Source organism: Sapajus apella, unplaced genomic scaffold (genome assembly GCF_009761245.1).
Source record: "Sapajus apella isolate SASKATOON/1434 unplaced genomic scaffold, GSC_monkey_1.0 scaffold127, whole genome shotgun sequence".
Taxonomy (NCBI): Eukaryota; Metazoa; Chordata; class Mammalia; order Primates; family Cebidae; genus Sapajus; species Sapajus apella.
The window spans coordinates 804,618-821,960 of NW_022437067.1; the positions used below are offsets into that span (position 1 = coordinate 804,618).

The 17,343-nt window shown below is 57.8% G+C and overlaps 1 protein-coding gene across 6 annotated transcripts in view; it reads right to left on the reverse strand.

The window, feature by feature from the left end:
- Positions 1-886: 886 nt before the first annotated feature.
- The window catches only part of NADK (NAD kinase), a 26,799-nt gene continuing 10,342 nt past the window's right edge, over positions 887-17,343 (reverse strand). For 3 of the 6 annotated variants that reach the window (XM_032262124.1, XM_032262125.1, XM_032262123.1), the window contains exons 2-12: positions 13,961-14,179; positions 11,454-11,537; positions 6,721-6,850; positions 5,926-6,034; positions 5,725-5,810; positions 4,911-5,013; positions 4,108-4,262; positions 3,877-3,976; positions 3,645-3,802; positions 3,156-3,238; positions 887-2,669 (exon numbers count right to left, since the gene is read on the reverse strand). In XM_032262124.1, the coding sequence (XP_032118015.1) occupies positions 2,507-2,669; positions 3,156-3,238; positions 3,645-3,802; positions 3,877-3,976; positions 4,108-4,262; positions 4,911-5,013; positions 5,725-5,810; positions 5,926-6,034; positions 6,721-6,850; positions 11,454-11,537; positions 13,961-14,133 (1,344 nt within the window). In that variant the 5' untranslated portion in view covers positions 14,134-14,179 and the 3' untranslated portion in view covers positions 887-2,506. Of the gene's footprint in view, positions 2,670-3,155; positions 3,239-3,644; positions 3,803-3,876; positions 3,977-4,107; positions 4,263-4,910; positions 5,014-5,724; positions 5,811-5,925; positions 6,035-6,720; positions 6,851-7,845; positions 8,528-10,064; positions 10,487-11,453; positions 11,538-13,960; positions 14,180-17,343 lie in introns of those variants that run through there. The other 3 variants (XM_032262122.1, XM_032262126.1, XR_004263989.1) reach the window with 3 other exon arrangements.

A 17,343-nucleotide genomic window follows, 5' to 3' on the forward strand; every position in this document is an offset into this window, starting at 1 on the left:
CAGGCTGGAAAAGGTTTCCAAGGCCCCGAGCCTGAGGCTGGCAGCCTTGTGCAGCCACACCGATGGGGTGGGGCCCGAGGATGTCTTGGGGCCTCTGTGCTCCCCAAAGCCAGGAAGGTTAAGGCTTGATTGACAGCCTCTTCCAGGAGGGGGGAGGCAGGGAGGCTCCAGGGCTGATCCTCAAGAGCCAGTAGGGAGGGGCCCACAGCCCAGGCTTTCACGTCCCCAAAACGGGCAGGGTGCTGGGGGCGCAGGTGCCCACAGGGTGGTGGTTTTGCGTTTTGGTCTCTCCTGGCCTTGCATGTGTGTAGGGCAGACGCGCCTGGCAAAGCCTTGTGCCACATTCATCTGGGGCCTCATTAGGACAACAGGGATGGGGTGGGGGGGCCGGGGGGGCCAGGGACCTCGTCACCTGGGACCACGTCGCTGGAGGGAAGATGGAAGCCGATGTCAACACCTAGGCCGGGCCGAGGGGCCAGGGGTCCTCACCTGGCTTGTGGCTGCCCCTGACGTAGGCAGCCCGGATGGAGGGGCCCTTCCAACTCTGCTGGCCCCGGGGATGCAGGGACTCAATTCCCCTCTGGTCTGTGGCCCTTCTGGGAGCAACACAGCCTGCCCAAGTCGACTTGCCCCTCAGCTTTGCCCCTTCTGTCGAGGACTGGGCTTTGCTACCCACCCCCCAGGGCAGCACTCCCCCTCCCGCCCAGAAGAGGCAGCAGCACCCCCAGCCCTGGGGACACCACAGAGCCCCTTGGGAAGGTCACCCCGCTGGCCCCATGTCATTTAACAGATGGGCATTTCTGGGCTGGCATTTAATGGGGGTGACCCTGCACAGCCCCTCTGTGTTGGTTACAAGGTGTCAGAAGAAAGCTGTTATTAACCCAACTTCTTTTTTACAAGTCTTGTTTATTGAAAGGATCTGAAAATTGTAGTAAGGCTCTCAATGACATTTAATAAATTTTCAAGAAATTAATATGAAACATTAAAATTTACTTAAAAAATCGCAAGTTTTCTAGATCATTCCCATCTCAGGCTGCTTTAGAGCTCAGTTCATGCCTTTTGTTCAGGTGAGTGACTGGAATTCCGAACATGGCTGTCTTCCGGCCCTAATGCTGGGCACTGGTCCCTCTCTCCTCCTGCGCCCGTGGCTGGGCGGGCGGAGGCTTCACCTGTGCTCAGGGTCATGGCTGACTTACAGCCAGGCCCACTGCCCAGAATCACACCCCGGGATTTTGGACGCTGAAGTTTGCAGAGTTGAGGTGCTCAGATGGGGGTGAGAAGGGCAGACACGTGCCTGGGCTGGGCCGGGCAGCTGCGGGCAGCACCTCTCCAAACTTCCTGTCCTTACAATCCAGCAGATGAGCAGGTACTCAAAAGATGGATGCCTGGGCAGTAGCGACCAGGACCCCAGGCCCTGACCACAGCCTCCACACACCTGTGCCCGCTGTGCCTGTGGAAGACATGGGCACCGGGGCGCACAGTGCCCACATGCAGGCCGGAGGCTCATGGGAGAGGCAGGAGGAAAATCACTGTGTTGAGTCCTTCACTTGGGTTAGTCTCAAAATTCTCATTAGTTACAAAACAAAAGGGATCACGATCAGCAGCCCGGAAAACCCCATCTCCCAGACCCTCAGGATCGCGCTGAACAGAATGGTCCCCGAATGGTCCCTGAGGACGGTGTCTTGCAGAGCAGGAACGTAAACATTTAACGGTAGGACGACACGCTTCCCCTCGAAATCTTCACAAAAGTGTGTACAAGAAAATATGTACGTAAGCACTTCAAAAAGTTTCAAACAGCCTTTAAAAAGTATGTACAGGATTTAAACCCCCTCCCTGGGAGCAGAAGCTACACTGAGGAAGGCATGGGTCACGGAGACGCCAGCTCCTCCCGCTGTGGGTCCCACACTCAGGGCCGGCCTCACGCGGGAAGGGTGGGGGATGCACCCAGCCCTCTCCAGAAACTGAGCAGAACAAAACCAGCTTGCCAGCCACCAGCAAGCCCCTGCTTTCAATGGCGCCTCGCTTGGATTTCCGTGCAGAGGTTTTAGGGAGGACGCTCAGGCCGAGAGCAGAAGCTTTGCCGCTGAGGAAGGCTTTTGGGTGAGACATTTATTGTCAACATGGAAGGACAGGTCGAGTCACTCTGACCCCTCTGAATTTCAGTTGACTGATCTGGCGTGGAATTCCGGCAGCTGGAGGCCATGCTCCGGGGACCCACGGGGGTGAGCGGGGAAGGGGGTTGGGAGTCAGCGGGACAAAACAGCTCCCAGCCCGTTTCTCACTTTGCTTTTTTAGAAATGCAAAAAAAGTCAGATTTAAAATGTTAAAAAAACAGCTGATCTGGACACAAGGCAGACCCAGGTTCTAACCCAGCTACAGAAAGGAAGTGGTCGTGCCATTTAGACAGAGGTGTTCACAGACACACACAGATTGGTGTGTCCCCAGAGGGTGCACGGAGGGCAGAAAAACAGACAGTGGAAAGATTCGGGCCTGGACGAGCCTCGACCTAGCCCTCCTCCTCCTCCTCTTCCTCCTCCTCCTCCTCAAAGTGGGCTTGCTTCTTCCGGACGTTCCAGTGCAGGCACTGGGCGAGGCTCTCAAACCAGTCGCTCACGGGGTCCCGCACACAGATGGAGGGCAGCGGGTAGCATGAGGTAGTGATGCTGATGCTGAGGCAGAGACGAGCCTGAGCCGGGGCTCCCAGGAGGGCCCCCCAGACCCTCCCTCCCCAGGGGCTCCCCGCCAACACCCTCCCTCCCCAGGAATGACTGGCTCTGTCCCTCCCCAAGGCAGGCTTCAGGGGTGCCCCATGGGTGTTGGGAATAACCACCCCAGGTCCTGGAGGGGATGGCGCAGGAAGCTGACAGACTGCCCCGGGGCCCTCAAGGGTGAGGTCCCAGGAGGAGGAGGTGGGCAGCTGTGCCAGAGGGGACACCCTAGGGCCTCTGCTGGGACCAGGCCTGCATGTGCCACTGTAGGTGTGAACCACTGCCCCTGGCACGGGTCCCCCGACTGTAATGCTCTGAGGCCCGGGACTCAAGCCCTCTGGTGCTCTAGGGGACAAGCTGTGTCCCCAGGCCAATCCCAAGAGGGTGGGCACTGCCTGGCCCAGGGAGGAGGTCGGCTGCGATGCCCAGTGGGCCTGTAGCCCACACCTGTCTCCGTGGCGGATCTCTTGTCTCTTCCGTCCGTCAAAGGACACCCATGCCGTGTTCCTTGCTTCAGGTGACAGCATGATCTGAGGGTCAAGCAGGGAGAGGTGTGGGCACCCAGCTGTAGGGAGGACGCTTCTTGGCGCCCACCCCTGGGTGCTCGGCCGAGGCCGAAGATTGGGCAGCGGCGACCTTGCCTTGTGGATGGCGGCCTGCACATCCGATAGGTGCCGGCCCAGCTCCGCGCCGCCAGAGGCCAGCGATGGCGGGAAGCCCCTTCAGACCCGGGCCCCGGGCACCTCGGTGGACAGAGCTTGGGCCCCAAGCAAGGCAGGGCTTGCATCTGAGGGGGTAAGGGACGGCCCCAGGATGCCGAGGCCGCGTCTGAGGCTGGAGCCAGCGCAGCAGGGCCGGGGGCTAGGTCCCGGCTTTGCGTTGCACGGGATCAAATGACTCACAAACTGGAAAAGGAGGAGCGTCGCTGGCTCTGACCTTCAGCTCGACCCCTGCGGGGACCACGATGGGCCGGAAGGACAGCGAGTGGGGGCAGATGGGCGTGATCATGATGGCCGGCACGTTGGGGTGGATCATGGAGGCCCCGGCCGCGGCCGCATACGCCGTGCTGCCCGTCGGGGTCGACACGATCACTCCTGACAGGGACAGGCGCAGGCGTCACTCCCGCCCGAGGACGCTCGGGGCCCCAGGACAGCGCAGCGGGCCTTACCGTCGCCCTGCACCGTGGTGATGAGGTGTCCGTCCAGGTAGACGTCCACGTTAGACAGGTAGGAGGAGGGGCCTCTGTCGATCACCACCTCGTTCAGGACCTGGAGGGCAGCGGCACGGCACACTCAGGGTGGGGGCGCCCGTGCACCTCACAGACACCCCCATCTCACCCAGGCTCTCCGGAAGGTCCCCCCACCCGGGACCCTTGATGAGGCTGGAACCACCCACCCACCTGGTACTGCATGGCCTGCTTCTCAACATCCATGTCCAGACCCACAGGCCGCGAGCCGTTCTCACCCAGCCCGTTGTGCACTGCCGTCTTCTTTTCCCGGAGCTCCTTCACCACCCTGACCTTCAGCCGGCTCCGGAGGACAACAGCTGCGTTCCCTGAGGTCCGGCGGGGTCAGAGGGCATGGATCCATCAGGGAGGCTGGCGGGGTCAGGGAACCCAGCCCAGGGAGGCCAGCAGGGTGAGGGGCTGTTTCTTCTCCTAAGTTGACACTTCTGTGCCTTTTTTTTGGAGACAGTCTCACTCTGTTACCAGGCTGGAGTGTAGTGGTGGCTCACTGCAACCTCCACCTGCCAGGTTCCAGCGATTCCCCTACCTCAGCCTCCCAAGCAGCTGGGACTGCAGGCGCGCATCACCACGCCCGGCTAAGTTCTGCATTTTCAGTAGAGACGGGGTTTCACCATGTTGGCCTGGGGTCTCAATCTCTTGACCTCGTGATCCACCCGCCTCAGCCTCCCACAGTGCTGGGATTACAGGCGTGAGCCACCGTGCCTGGTCAACACCTGTGCGCCTTCACAGAGTGAGAACCTGCTCACTTCTAGCCAACAGACAACGGCAGCTTGAACCCGTGATCTGCTGAAACTTCTCAGTGTTAGTAAAAAAGGTTTGACCCACTCGATTTAGAAATCCCTGAATCTGGAAACCTTTAAGTGTTGCCATATGCATCATTAAATAAAAACAACCCCCCCAACCAAGCAAGACGGCATGATCAGAGCTGCTGATGGTTCCCGAACATTCGAACTCACCCTCTATCACCTGAGTAACTTGGGACTGAAAGTTCTCAAAGCTGAACGGGGTCAGGAAGCCCAGGGAGCCCAGGTGGAAGGCCATGACGGGAGGCACACTGCCCTGTGAGTCAGCAGAGAAGCACTCAGCGCCCACACCCCCAGCTTGCCACCAGCACCTCAGGAGGAACCCAGCTCTGGGGACAGCAACCCGACCCTCTGCAGGAGGGACTGGCCATGTGGACAGAGTGGAGGGGGACATCCCAGGCCAGGGTGGGCAGGGCCATCAGGGCCGAGGTTGGTGGGGGGAGCTGGGGAGAAGCAAAGGCACCAGGCTGAGCAGACCCTGCGGCGTGGAGGGCGGGGGAGGCGGATGGGAGGCAGCCTTGGGGTCAGAGCCTCGAGTTCCACAGGTGCTAATGAGGAGAGCAGGGCGGGCCGTGGGTACTTCCAAATGGCACGGACAAGCAGTGGGCCAAGGGCAGAGCCAGGGTCCCCTGCACAGAGTGGCCCTACAGCCCCAGGGAGAGCCGCGCAGTTGAGAAACCAGGGAGAGGAGCTCCAGGGAGGTCCGGAGGGGATGGGCCAGCAGGGGAGGGCTGTTCCCTGGTACCCGCTTGCCCTGCACCCCTCACTCTTGTCCCAGGCGGGCTCTGGCCACCCCCAGCTGTAGCACTGCGTCCACACCGCCCCTGGCCCCGCTGTGCTAGGCCGCTCTAGGTGACTGCTCTCTCGTAAAGCTACGGGAGTGAAAGCGGTGAAGCCATGCACTGCAAGCCCCTCTACACACGGCACGGCCGGAAGCTGGCGTGTGCTGGGAATGCCAAGGCCTCACCTGGAAGAGTGAGGAAGCGTACAGCAGCGTCCCGTCCCCCCCCAGGCAGATGATGAAGTCGATCCGATTGGAGATGTCATCGTAATCTAGGAAACAAAACGCAGGCGTCACTCGGGGGCCCCTCCCTGGCGCAGTGCTGGAAGCTTCCATCAGGTGGGGAACCGTGCCGGAGAAGCCGAGGACACTCTGCCGACAGCGCACCTTCTCGGAAGGTGCAGAACTTCTTCTTCACTGCCCCAAAGCTTTCATCGCTGGCGATAGCAGGGTCTTCTAGCACTTTCTTTTCCACATACACGATCATGTTGTTTTCCTGGAAGCAAAGCGCCCACCTGCTCATTCCACGTGCAGACCCTGCCCTCTCGCCGGGAGGTTCCTGACTTACGGGCACTGGCGTAAGTCAGGAACCAGAGCCCTGGCACCATGGCCTGCATGCCTGCTCCTCCCAAGCTCACACTGAAACGTAAGTGCCAACGTGCCGGGATTAAGATGCGAGACCTTTAAGGGATGGTTGGGTGGCAGAGGCTCCCCCTCAGGAATCTACTAACACTGTGACTTCAAGAGTGGGCTTCCAGCCCTGGCCCCCAACCCCCAACGCCTGCTCCTCTGCAGAGAAGGCACAGCAGGAAGGCCTCTCAAGAACTAATGCTGTTATACACTGTGGTTTCAGGAGTGGGCTTCCCGGCTCTGATCTCCCTCCCCATGCCTGCTCTTCTGCCCTCGCCAGATGCGGCCCCTTGATCTTGGACTTCCCAGCCTCCAGGGCTGTGACCCCCTGGGTCACTGCTGGCCTCCCAGTCTGGTGCTTTTCACGGCAGCCCACACAAACCCAGATACCCTGGGCAGACCCCGCTCCGTCCAGTTCCAGACAAGCAGCTGTTTCCCAGCAGCTGAGACGGTTCCCATGGTCTCATGGGTGGTGATGCGCACGGAGGCCCCCCGACTCTGTGTGCACCCCAGGACCCCTCTCCCTCCAGGGCCCCCCCCCAGCCCGCGTGCCTCCATGAGGTATGTGCAGAGCTCCTTGAATGGCTGCAGCAGGCTGGCATCTCTCATCTTCTTGATGACAAGGACGCTCTTCGGAGCCTTGTTCCACGTCAGCCGCTGGCTTGCGGGGTCCTGAATGTGCCTTGGGGAGGAAGACACGTGGGCGGTGATTCCCTTGAAAAGGAGGTGCAGGACTTAGAAAAGAAACAAGTCCTTAAAAAGGTGTTTTCAGCTCCCAAGGAAATGCGCTCAACGGCGGCCACGGCCCAGGCTAAGGGTTGCACCGGCACCCCCAGCCACCTGGTGCTGGAGCCTGGGCACAGAGACAGGTCGAGGTCAGCAGGGTCCAGAGTGACGGTCTCTCAGCTGCTTGGCCCACTGCACGCAGGCTCAGGCCCACACGCCCTGCCCGGGGACCGCTGCCCTCCACAACCCCCAGCCGCCTGCCTGCCTGGCTGCACAGTGACAGTCTTGGGGTGGAAATGACCACAGAAGCTCACGGCGGGGCCACCCTTTGCTTGGTGCCCTCCTCAGGCCCCCGAGAAAACCCAAACCATGATGTGGAGACTCTGCCCCTAGGATCCCCTGCACATGACCCCAGGTGAGACCCAGGACCCTCAAGGGCGGGCTTCCTGCCCTGCAGGCAGCTCACTACACCCCTGCATGAACGGACTTTAACCTGACTTACTCTCCCTCACGTGGCTGCCTGTGCTGTGCTGGCTCCGACCCGACCACTGTCCCTGGTGTCTCCACAGGCAGGGCCTGCCCCGGTGGGATTCCCATGACCGCATTAGTCACAGAAAACACCTCAGCCCAGCCCAGAACTGGGAACACACATCAAGGAGCCCACTCCTATTCCAGAAGCCAAGGGAGGGTGCAGCGTGGACAGCCATCAGTCAGTGCTCACTGCCCATCCTCAGCCCCACAGGGCAAGCTCTTACACCAGAGCGCCGGTCAGTTGGTTCAAGTTCCCCAATCGAGAAAGCCGCTACCCACCATGCCTCTGCCCAGCAGTGACTTATCCGAGAGCGTGACTGTCCCACTAACAACCCCCAGAACCACAACACAAACACCGACAGGGCCACAGATCACAGCCCATCTCTTCTGACCTTTGGAAGCCGGTCGGCACTCACTTACCCTGTGCAGGCACTGCTGGGGGGTGTAAGGTCACTCATGCCATCCCCTATGAGCTCAACGCCTGCCCCGGGTCACACACGTGGCACAAGAGGTGGCCCCTGCCTGCTGGGAGCCGGCCGGCGTGTCCACGGCATCTGGGCCACGCTTGGCAAACACGTGGCCTCTCCAGTGGCATGCTCCTGACTGTGCTCACACTAGAATCCTAAGTTCTGCATACTCAAAACTGAAAGCAAAACACAACTGTGATGTGACTTGGTAAAGCTGTAAAAGCAACTAAGTCAAAAGAGCTTCCCAAACTTTAAAAAATCAAACAAAACAAAACATAGTTTCCTCATTGGTCACATGGTCCTCTTGCCTAATCCCTACTGAAAAAAAGTCCCCAGAATCGTGGTTAGCAGCAGAGGCCACACTTCAGCTCCCTGGTCCTCGCTGAGCCGGGCAGGACCGAGCCCTCTGTTCCCGTGTCCTCAGACCTCATGGCCAAGCCTCCAGCCTCTTCCCAGCCCTGTGCCAGCCCCACTCAGCCCTGCGGAACCGGCTCTGCCCCAGGGAAGGCGTCCTCAGGCCACAGTCAGGTGGAAGGGCGTTCACGCCCAGCCCTTGCGACATTCTGCTTGGCTCGGCCCGGCCCTGTGCAGGTGGCTCACAGTCCTCGGCAGGGTCAGCCAGCACAGCCCCGCCCTGCACACGGCTCACCCTGCTCTCTTGCCCTCTGTCACCACTGACCCGGCAGCCCAGCCTGCACCCATTCCAGCCTGAGGCTCAGCCGAGCCCAGCCAGAGCCACCGGCAGCAGCGTCGTGCATAGGCCTAGGCACGCACCCGTGTGTGACCATAAACCAGTGCCTCGACTTCCTCCTGGGTCACCTGCAAAGCGGGACGCTAACTCTTGCAGGCACACATGGCTGTGGATATTGGATGGGAGGGCAGGAGGTGGCGTGAAGCCAACACGGCCATAGCCTGGCCAGCTCTGACTCAGACTGCGTCACCCATAGGTGGCCCACACACAAACACAGGCACTCACGCACCTCCACAACACACGCCCCCCTCCATGCTGCACGCCCTCTGCCACACGCACCCCTCCATGTGACAAGCCCTCCATGCGACAAGCCCACCATGCGACAAGCCCTCTGCCATAAGCTCCCGCCACATGCGCCCCGCCATATGCAACCTCCGCCACACGCCGCCTCTGCGACACGCACCCCTCCATGCCACATGCCCTCGGCCACGCGTGCCCCTCCACAAGCTCTTTGCCATCCGCGCCCCTCGCCACACGTGGCCGCCGGTTCCCTGGACAGTAAACCAGGAAGCAGGCCTTCCTGCCAGCCCCACAGGGTCCTGCTCTGGACCATCAGGGAATACCACAGGCTGAAATGCGTGCAAAGCGCTGCCCTCCACTGCAGCCTTGGGACGCCGACGTGAGTGTGTCCCCAGGTTACGATCCCAGACACACAGAGCCCAAGGGAGCCGTGCTCCCACAGGAGCCGAGAAAGCTGCATGCCTCAGTGCTGCTGGGCTGTCTGGCCTTGAGCAGGTAGGGGACCACCCAGTGCATCCTGGTCTCAGGGCTGGGGCAGAATGTGCCCCTCCGGCGGCCCTGTCCCGGCCCGAGTGACTGATGGCCGACGAAGGCAATGGCCGAGATGCGAGCCAGGACCAGGAAGTGCAGGGAGGGCACGGGGCAGTGGGGGAGAGGCCTGGTGGCCGCCAGGGACAGCGTAAGCACGGGACGGCAGGACAGGCCCACAGCAGGGCCAGGGGGACAGTGGAGCGATCTGGGTCACCCACGTGGCTGCTGTGTAGGGAAGGGAGGGTGAGGCCGCAGCAGGCAGTCCTGACCATCTGCCGTGGTCATTTCCGCCTGCCACCGTCACTGTCACCGAGGAGCCAGGCAGGTCAGTGTCTGGGGGCCATGAAGGGCAGCAGTGTGTGCAGGTGGGGTGACGGTCAGGACCCACGGCAGAGGCGGCCGGGTAACGGTGCAGGGGGCTGCTTGTACTTTACTGTCAAAGTATAGACGGACTAGATGGGGGGAAGCAAATGGGTCGGGCCCCGCCTGGGGCATTCGGCAGCAGTGGAGGGTCACAGACACTCCTCGCCAGAGTGACTTCCGCCCTAAGGGTCTGCCCTGAGCAACTGGAGGCGGCAAGGCCGGCCACCTTCGTGCCCAGGACTCACACGCCGCCTTGCTCACAGTGTAAAGAGCAGCTCCTTGATGACTCAGAGGCCTCCCCGGACCTGACTTTGTGACAGCCCAGGAGGCTACAGAACAGGTTCCGCCAGACCTGACCTTCAGTGACAGCCCAGGGCTGGGGTCTCATTCCCCGGTGCGTCACCAGCTTCCACAGCGCAGGCGACGCACACACAGCGCGGGCGCCTGTCAGCGAAGTGCCATGCGGCGGCCGCCCCACTTCACAGGGCCATGTTGCTTTCTGGCAAGTTGCCCAGCAGCCCTCGCACGGCAGCACTGGGCCTTTCCGCATGGTCCTGCCGTGCAGCAAGTGGTGTCCACGACTCCCTGAGGGAGGAGGCACAGAGGCCTGAGAGCCCGCCCGCCTCGGCCACTCAAGTGCTGGGATAACAGGCATGAGCCACTGCACCCAGCCAATTTTTCTATTTTTTGTAGAGATAGGCTTTCACCATGTTGCCCAGGCTGGTCTCAAACTCATGGGCCCAAGTGATCTGCTGCCTCGGCCTCCACAGTACTGGGAATACAGGTGTGAGCCACTGTGCACCGCCAGGATTCTAAAGGCCGACTAACATGATTACTGGTGAAACCGCGTGGGGGGTTGGGGTTTTTTACCCAGGCTGGCGTGCAATGGCGCGATCTCGGCTCACCACAACCTCCGCCTCCTGAGTTCCGGCAATTCTCCTGCCTCAGCCTCCTGAGTAGCTGGGATTACAGGCACGCGCCACTATGCCCAGCTGGTTTTTTGTATTTTTAGTAGAGACGGGGTTTCACCATGTTGACCAGGATGGTCTCGATCTCTTGACCTCGTGATCCACCCGCCTCGGCCTCCCAAGGTGCTGGGATTACAGGCTTGAGCCACCGCGCCCGGCATAGGATTCTAATTCTTTACACAAAAACCACAGATGTCAGGTTGATCACTGTGGTGTTTTTCCCGTAAGACACTATGCTGCGCCTTTACGTAGAACGTGTTGACAAAACTGTCAAACAGCAACACAGCCCACCCTAGAGCTCTTACTCTTAGAAACTAAAAAGCAGCCCCGCGTGTCTTATGTTGATGGCCACTGATGCCACCATGCCCGTGGGCTGTGACCTGGTCTCCAGGCTACCTGGTGTCCACTGCTCACGACCCCGGGTCGCCTGCCGTCCATGTTCTCAAAGCCGTCAGAGAAGCCATGGCTGGGGAGCTCTCTCTCAGATTCCTGTGCTCAGGGGGTTCAGGACAATGTCCATGTGGCTTTTTGTTCAAATGACCTAAAACATGTACTTCTCATGTGAAGGGTGGGAATCTGCCTCAACACGGCGATCCCACAACTCTGCGCACATCCCAACGACTCCCGCCCGCCCGTGGCCCCAGCACTCACACGACGGTCTGGGGCTCTCCCCTCCCAAGAACCCCCCTCCTGGGACCTGGCACTCACATGATGGTCTGTGGGTTCTGCAGCACGCAGGCCTTTGGTCCAAAAGTGGTCACCGGGCATGGCCCATGGAGAGAGCGTGTCCTCCTGCAGGGAGAAGACAGTGTCAGGGCTGCCAGGGCCTGAAACCAGACACACAGGGACAGCCACAGATACAGAGGACGGTATAAGCTAAGGCATACATGCAACTCTAATGACGCCAACACCATCTGCCCAGCAGCCACACAGCAGCCCTGGAAGGTTCTGCCCAGGTCTGTGGCTGCACTGGAGCGGCACCCGTGAGGAGCATGCACGCTGCCATGCCCCACAGATCATGACCCAAGCCAGGGAGAGAGACAGCCCGAGCATGGTAAACTGCACCGCCAGGGCCAGCCTGGGGCTCAGAACTCCTGTGGTGTCTCCCCGGGGCACTATCTGGGCCTGCATCTGGTACTCAAACCTTAGACTACACCTCTAAAGAGTCTAGATTACAATCCTAACAAGGAGCTGAGATTGCAGACTGAGCCGCTGCGCCTGGCCAGGAAATGTGCTCTACAGAAGTCACTGGGGTGTGAGGGGACCTCCCACTGGGCTCTGCTCATCTTGGGTGTCTGCACGGTGACACAGGGCTGGTCATGAGGGAGGCCCAAGTCATGAGCGTGGCCTTGGGTGGCCCAGCCGTCTCAGCCCCATGTGTTGGGCAAGCGGCTCCTTCCTGTGCCCGGAGCGCCCACAGCTGACACAGGCGTGGCCATTGGTGGCTCACACCTCTAATCTCAGCACTCTGGGAGGCTGAGGCGGGCGTATCAGGAGGTCAGGAGTTGGAGACCAGCCTGGCTAACACGGTGAAACCCCATCTCTACGAAAATCACAAAAATTAGCGAGGTGCGGTGGTGGGCACCTGTAGTCCCAGCTACTTGTGAGGCTGAGGCAGGAGAATCACTTGAACCCAGGAGGGGGACATTGCAGTGAGCTGAGATCGCACCACTGCACTACAGCCTGGGTGACAGAGAGAAACTCCATCTCAAAAAAAAAAAAAAAAACAAGTAAAGTACATTACCAAGTAAGAACGTTACCTGCTTAGGAACTTAAAAGATGATTGGGGAAAACAGTGTTTTCTAAGTGGGTGTTGGGATTTAATGTTTGCTTCCCAAGGACAGGCTGTGCTTGGGCATATCTGCCACCTTCTCTCCTACCTCACCCTGAAGGTGCCTGTCACTCATGACGGAGGCGGCCTCTGACCCATGGCTGCTGTCATCAGGTTCAGAGTGAAACAGAAGTGGTGCATTATGCCAAAGAACCCACAGGAAAAAAAGCAAAAGCGATTCTGTCAAGAGCGTGCAGTCACTGCGCCGGCGTGGTCTGGAGGTGGAGACGGTGAACCACGCAGACGTTGCCTCTGAGGAGCGCTGAGTGACGCAGCACCCGCAGGGTGAAGTCAGCCACCAGCCCTCGCAGTGACTGTAGACAGAGAACTTGGTAGCAGCCTGTTTCCCGTTGCTGCCGCCAAGCGGAGGCGCTGCAGGCTCTCCCATCTCACCGGGAAAGACCCTGCACTTTCTGAGGCTCCTTTCACCACAAAGTGCCGCTTGCATTTGATAGTCGTGATCCTTGTGGTGGACGCAGTGCTGGCTCTGGCAAGCTTCCCCTGAAACTCACCACATTTACTGTCACCAGAACCGAGAGCAACATCCCCAGGCACCATCACGCTGCCTTGTCCTGCGAAGCCTGGGGCATTGTTGCTCAAGCGGCGTTGTGCAAGAGCAGGCGCTGTGGGCGCTCCGGGCACAGGAGGGAGCCGCTTGCCCGACACGTGGGGCTGAGAGGGCTGGGCCGCCCAAGGCCACGCTCATGACTGGGCCTCCTTCATGACCAGCCCTGTGTCACCGTGCAGACACCCCAGCCTTCGCCTGTTCACCTCCCAAGACAAGCAGAGCCCAGAGGGAGGTCCCCTCACACCCCAGTGACTTCTGTAGCACATATGTTTCCTGGCCGGGCACGGTGGCTCACGCCTGTAATCCCAGCACTTTGGGAGGCTGAGTCAAGTGGATCACCTGAGGTCAGGAGTTGAAGATCAGCCTGGCCAACATGGTGAAACCCTGTCGCTACAAAAAATACAAAAATTAGCTGGGCATGAGGGTGGGTGCCTGTAGTCCCAGCTACTAAGGAGGCTGAGGCGGGAGAACTGCTTGAACCCGGGAGACGGAGGCTGCAGTGAGCTAGAATCGTGCCACTGCACTCCAGCCTGGGTGAGAGAGCGAGACTGTCTCAAAAAAACAGGTTTCCTCTCCGAGTTTGCTTCGGTCTAACACCAAGGGTCAGCGTGGGCTCCAGCTAGACGGCTCCGTGCTGATACAGACAGATAAAGCAGCACGCTGATGTCCACGGGCCACACGCCTCCCTCACCAGGCACGGCTCCACCTGGGCAGGGACCAGCCCCACCACCGGATGCCTTGACACAGACTGCTCAGGAGACGTCTATGAACTCAGAGAGACAGGAAGAGAGGAGGAAGCAGCCCTCCCGGCTGTACCTGAACTCCCTGGTGCTCCCCAGGGCGGGCGAGGCGGACAGGCTCCGAGACTTGGCGCGGCCCCGGATGGGGTGGCTGTAACTCCAGGTCTCGTCGCCGTGGCAGGCCGAGCAGCCGTACGCAGCCGCGCCGGGACTCAACGCCTTATTCACGGTCATGTTTTCCTGCTCCATTTCCACAGTCGGGAAATGAGAACTTCGACCAGAAAAGCACCGACACCTGAATTCAAGAAAATAAACAACGTAAGCAAAGTAAATACATGTAAAACAACAGTCATTTACACATACGTGTGTTCCATTTCATCAAGGGGAAAAACGGCTGAGGTCCAATTTACTACAGTACTTTGAAAATAGACTGTCTCCACCCCAGAGATATTTAAAATCTACTTCTGGTCCTGGCCGGGCGTGGTGGCTGATGCTTATAATCCCAGCACTTTGGGAGGCAGAGGTGGCAGACAACCTAAGGCCAGGAGTCTAAGACCAGCCTAGACTGACCAGTATGGTGAAACCCCCTCTCTACTAAAAATACAAAAATTAGCTGGGCGTGGTGGCGGGTGCCTGTACTCTCAGCTACTCGGGAAGCTGAGGCAGGAGAATCACTTGAACCTGGGAGATTGAAGCTGCAGTGAGCTGAGATCACACCACTGCACTCTAGCCTGGGCAACTGGAGCAAAACTTTATCTCAAAAAAAAGTTTTTTAAAATAATGTTTAAAAAAAAAAAGTGTTTGGCTGAGTGTGGTGGCTTACGCCTGTAATCCCAGCACTTTGGGAGACCGAGGAGGGCGGATCACGTGAGGTCAGGAGTTCAAGAGCAGCCTGGCCGACATGAGGAAACCATGTCTCTATGAAAAAAATACATGCACAAAACTTAGCTGGGCATGGTGGCATGCACCTGTCATCCCAGCTACTTGGGAGGCTGAGGCAGGAGAACCACCTGAACCGAAGAGGCAGAGGTTGCAGTGAGCTGAGATCGTGCCACTGCATTCCAGCCTGGGCGACAGAGTGAGACTCCATCTCAAAAAAAAAAAAATAATTGTTTAAAAAAAGAAAAAAATAGAAAGTCACACTGTGTGGCAAGGTGTGGTGGTGGCTCATGTCTGCAATGCCAGCACTTCGGCAGGCTGGGGAGAGACGATCACTTGAGGCCAGGAGTTCAAGACCAGTCTGGGCAACATTGAACTCTTCTCTACCAAAAAAACATTAGCCAGGCATGGTGGCCCATGAAGAAGACCCTGTCTCTAGAAAAGAAAGACAGACTCTTTCTTGTAAACAATATGGCACATTAATAAGAGAGAAAAAGTGTGCAATTTCAAATACCTTAGTCCAGAAAAGCTAACAAATCAATAAAATGGAACCAGCAGATACACTGTGAACTCCATGCCCTGCAAACAGTCTGCATCATAAATTCAGTGCCAACAAAATATTTACCAAACTGATCAATATTAGCCCTCAAAGAAAACTAGCGAGGATAGAAAACCTCTTTTTTTTTTTTTAAGACAGGATCCTACCTTAGCCTCCCAAGTAGCTGGGACTACAGGAGTGCAGCACCACATCCAGCCACTGTTTTTCTCTTTGGTAGAGACAGGGTCTTGCTATGTGGCCCAGGCTGGTCTCCATTCCCGGCCTCCACTGATCCTCTCACTTCAGCCTCCCAAAACAGTGGGAGGACTACAGGCGTCAGATACCGTGCCTGGCCTAGAACCTCATCTTTTTTTTTTTTTTGAGACTTGTTACCCAGGCTAGAGTGCAATGGCACAATCTTGGCTCAGGGCAACCTCTGCCTTCCAGGTTCAAGCGATTGTCCTGCCTCAGCCTCCCTAGAAGCTGGGACTACAAACGTGTGCCACCACACCCAGCTAATTTTTTTTGTATTTTTAGTAGATAAGGGGTTTCGCCATGTTGGCCAGGCTGGTCTCGAACTCCTGACCTCAAATGATCCTCCCGTCCGGGTCTCCAAAGTGCTGGGATTACAGGCATGAGCCACCGCGCCCAGCCTAGAATACCTCATCTCTGATTACAATACAATAAATGCAGGAAAAGATAAAAGTTGAAACAAAGAAAAGCCCTGAACCACTTGGAAGTTTTTCAACTTTCTCTTTACCCACTCAGGGATCAAAATGAAGGTCAGACCCACACCTGGAACACCCAGAAGGTGAGTGACATAAACATGGAGCCGGGGCGGTTCAGTCCCATCAAAGCTGGGCCACAACCCTTGAGAAGCATCAACTAAGCATTCAATTGAATAAAGCCAGAAATAGAAGAAAACAAGTTTCGGAAGATCAGAAGAGGGGCCGTGCTTGGAAACAACAGAAATTACTCAGTAGAGCCAAACCTATGTAATAAAGCCAAATACACCATCTCATTCAAGACAACGAATCTCAGTAAACTCAGGACAAGGTGGATTCTGGCATTAAAAATGGTAAATGTGGCGCTATGGACTGAATATGTCCTCCCCAAATTTATTTATTTTTTCTTTTGAGACGGAGTCTCGCTTTGTCACCCAGGCAGGAGTGCGGTGACGCAACATCAGCTCACTGCAACCTCTGTCTCCTGTGGTTGAAGCGATTCTCCTGCCTCAGCCTCCCAAGTAGCCAGGATTACAGGCGCTGACCACCACGCCCAGCTAATTTTTGTGTTTTTAGTAGAGACGGGGTTTCACCACCTTGGCCAGGATGGTTTTGAAGTCCTGACCTTATGATCCACCCACCTCGGCCTCCCAAAGTGTTGGGATTACAGGCGTGAGCCATCGAGCCTGGCCATGCAATTTTTTTTTTTTTTTTTTTTTTTTTTGTAGAGATAGGGTCTCTGTGTTGCCTAGGCCTCCCAAAGTGCTTGGATTACAGGTGTGAACCACTGCACCCAGCAGTCCCCCAAATTCCTACGTTGAAGCCCTAACTTCCAGTGTGGCTGAACACGGAGGTGGGCCTCTAAGAAAGCAGTTAAATGAGGTCAGCCGGGTGCGGTGGCTCACACCTGCAATCCCAGCACTTTGGGAGGCCGAGGCGGGCAGATCATCTGAAGTCAGGAGATTTGAGATCAGCCTGGCCAACATGGTAAAGCCCCATCTCTACTAAAAATACAACAATTAACCAGGCATGGTGGCAGGTGCCTGTAATCCCAGCTACTCGGGAGGCTGAGGCAGGAGAAATGCTTGAACCTGGGAGGTTGCAGTGAGCTGAGATTGTGCTATTGCACTCCAGCCTGGGTGACAAGAGCAAAGCTCCGTCTCAAAAAAAAAAAAAAAATTGAGGTTTTAAGTGTGGGGTCTGATCAGATCAAATTAGCATTGCGTCCGGGCGCGGTGGCTCATGCCTGTAATCCCAGCACTCTGGGAGGCCGAGGCAGATGGATCAACTGAGGTCAGGAGTTCAAGACCAGCCTGA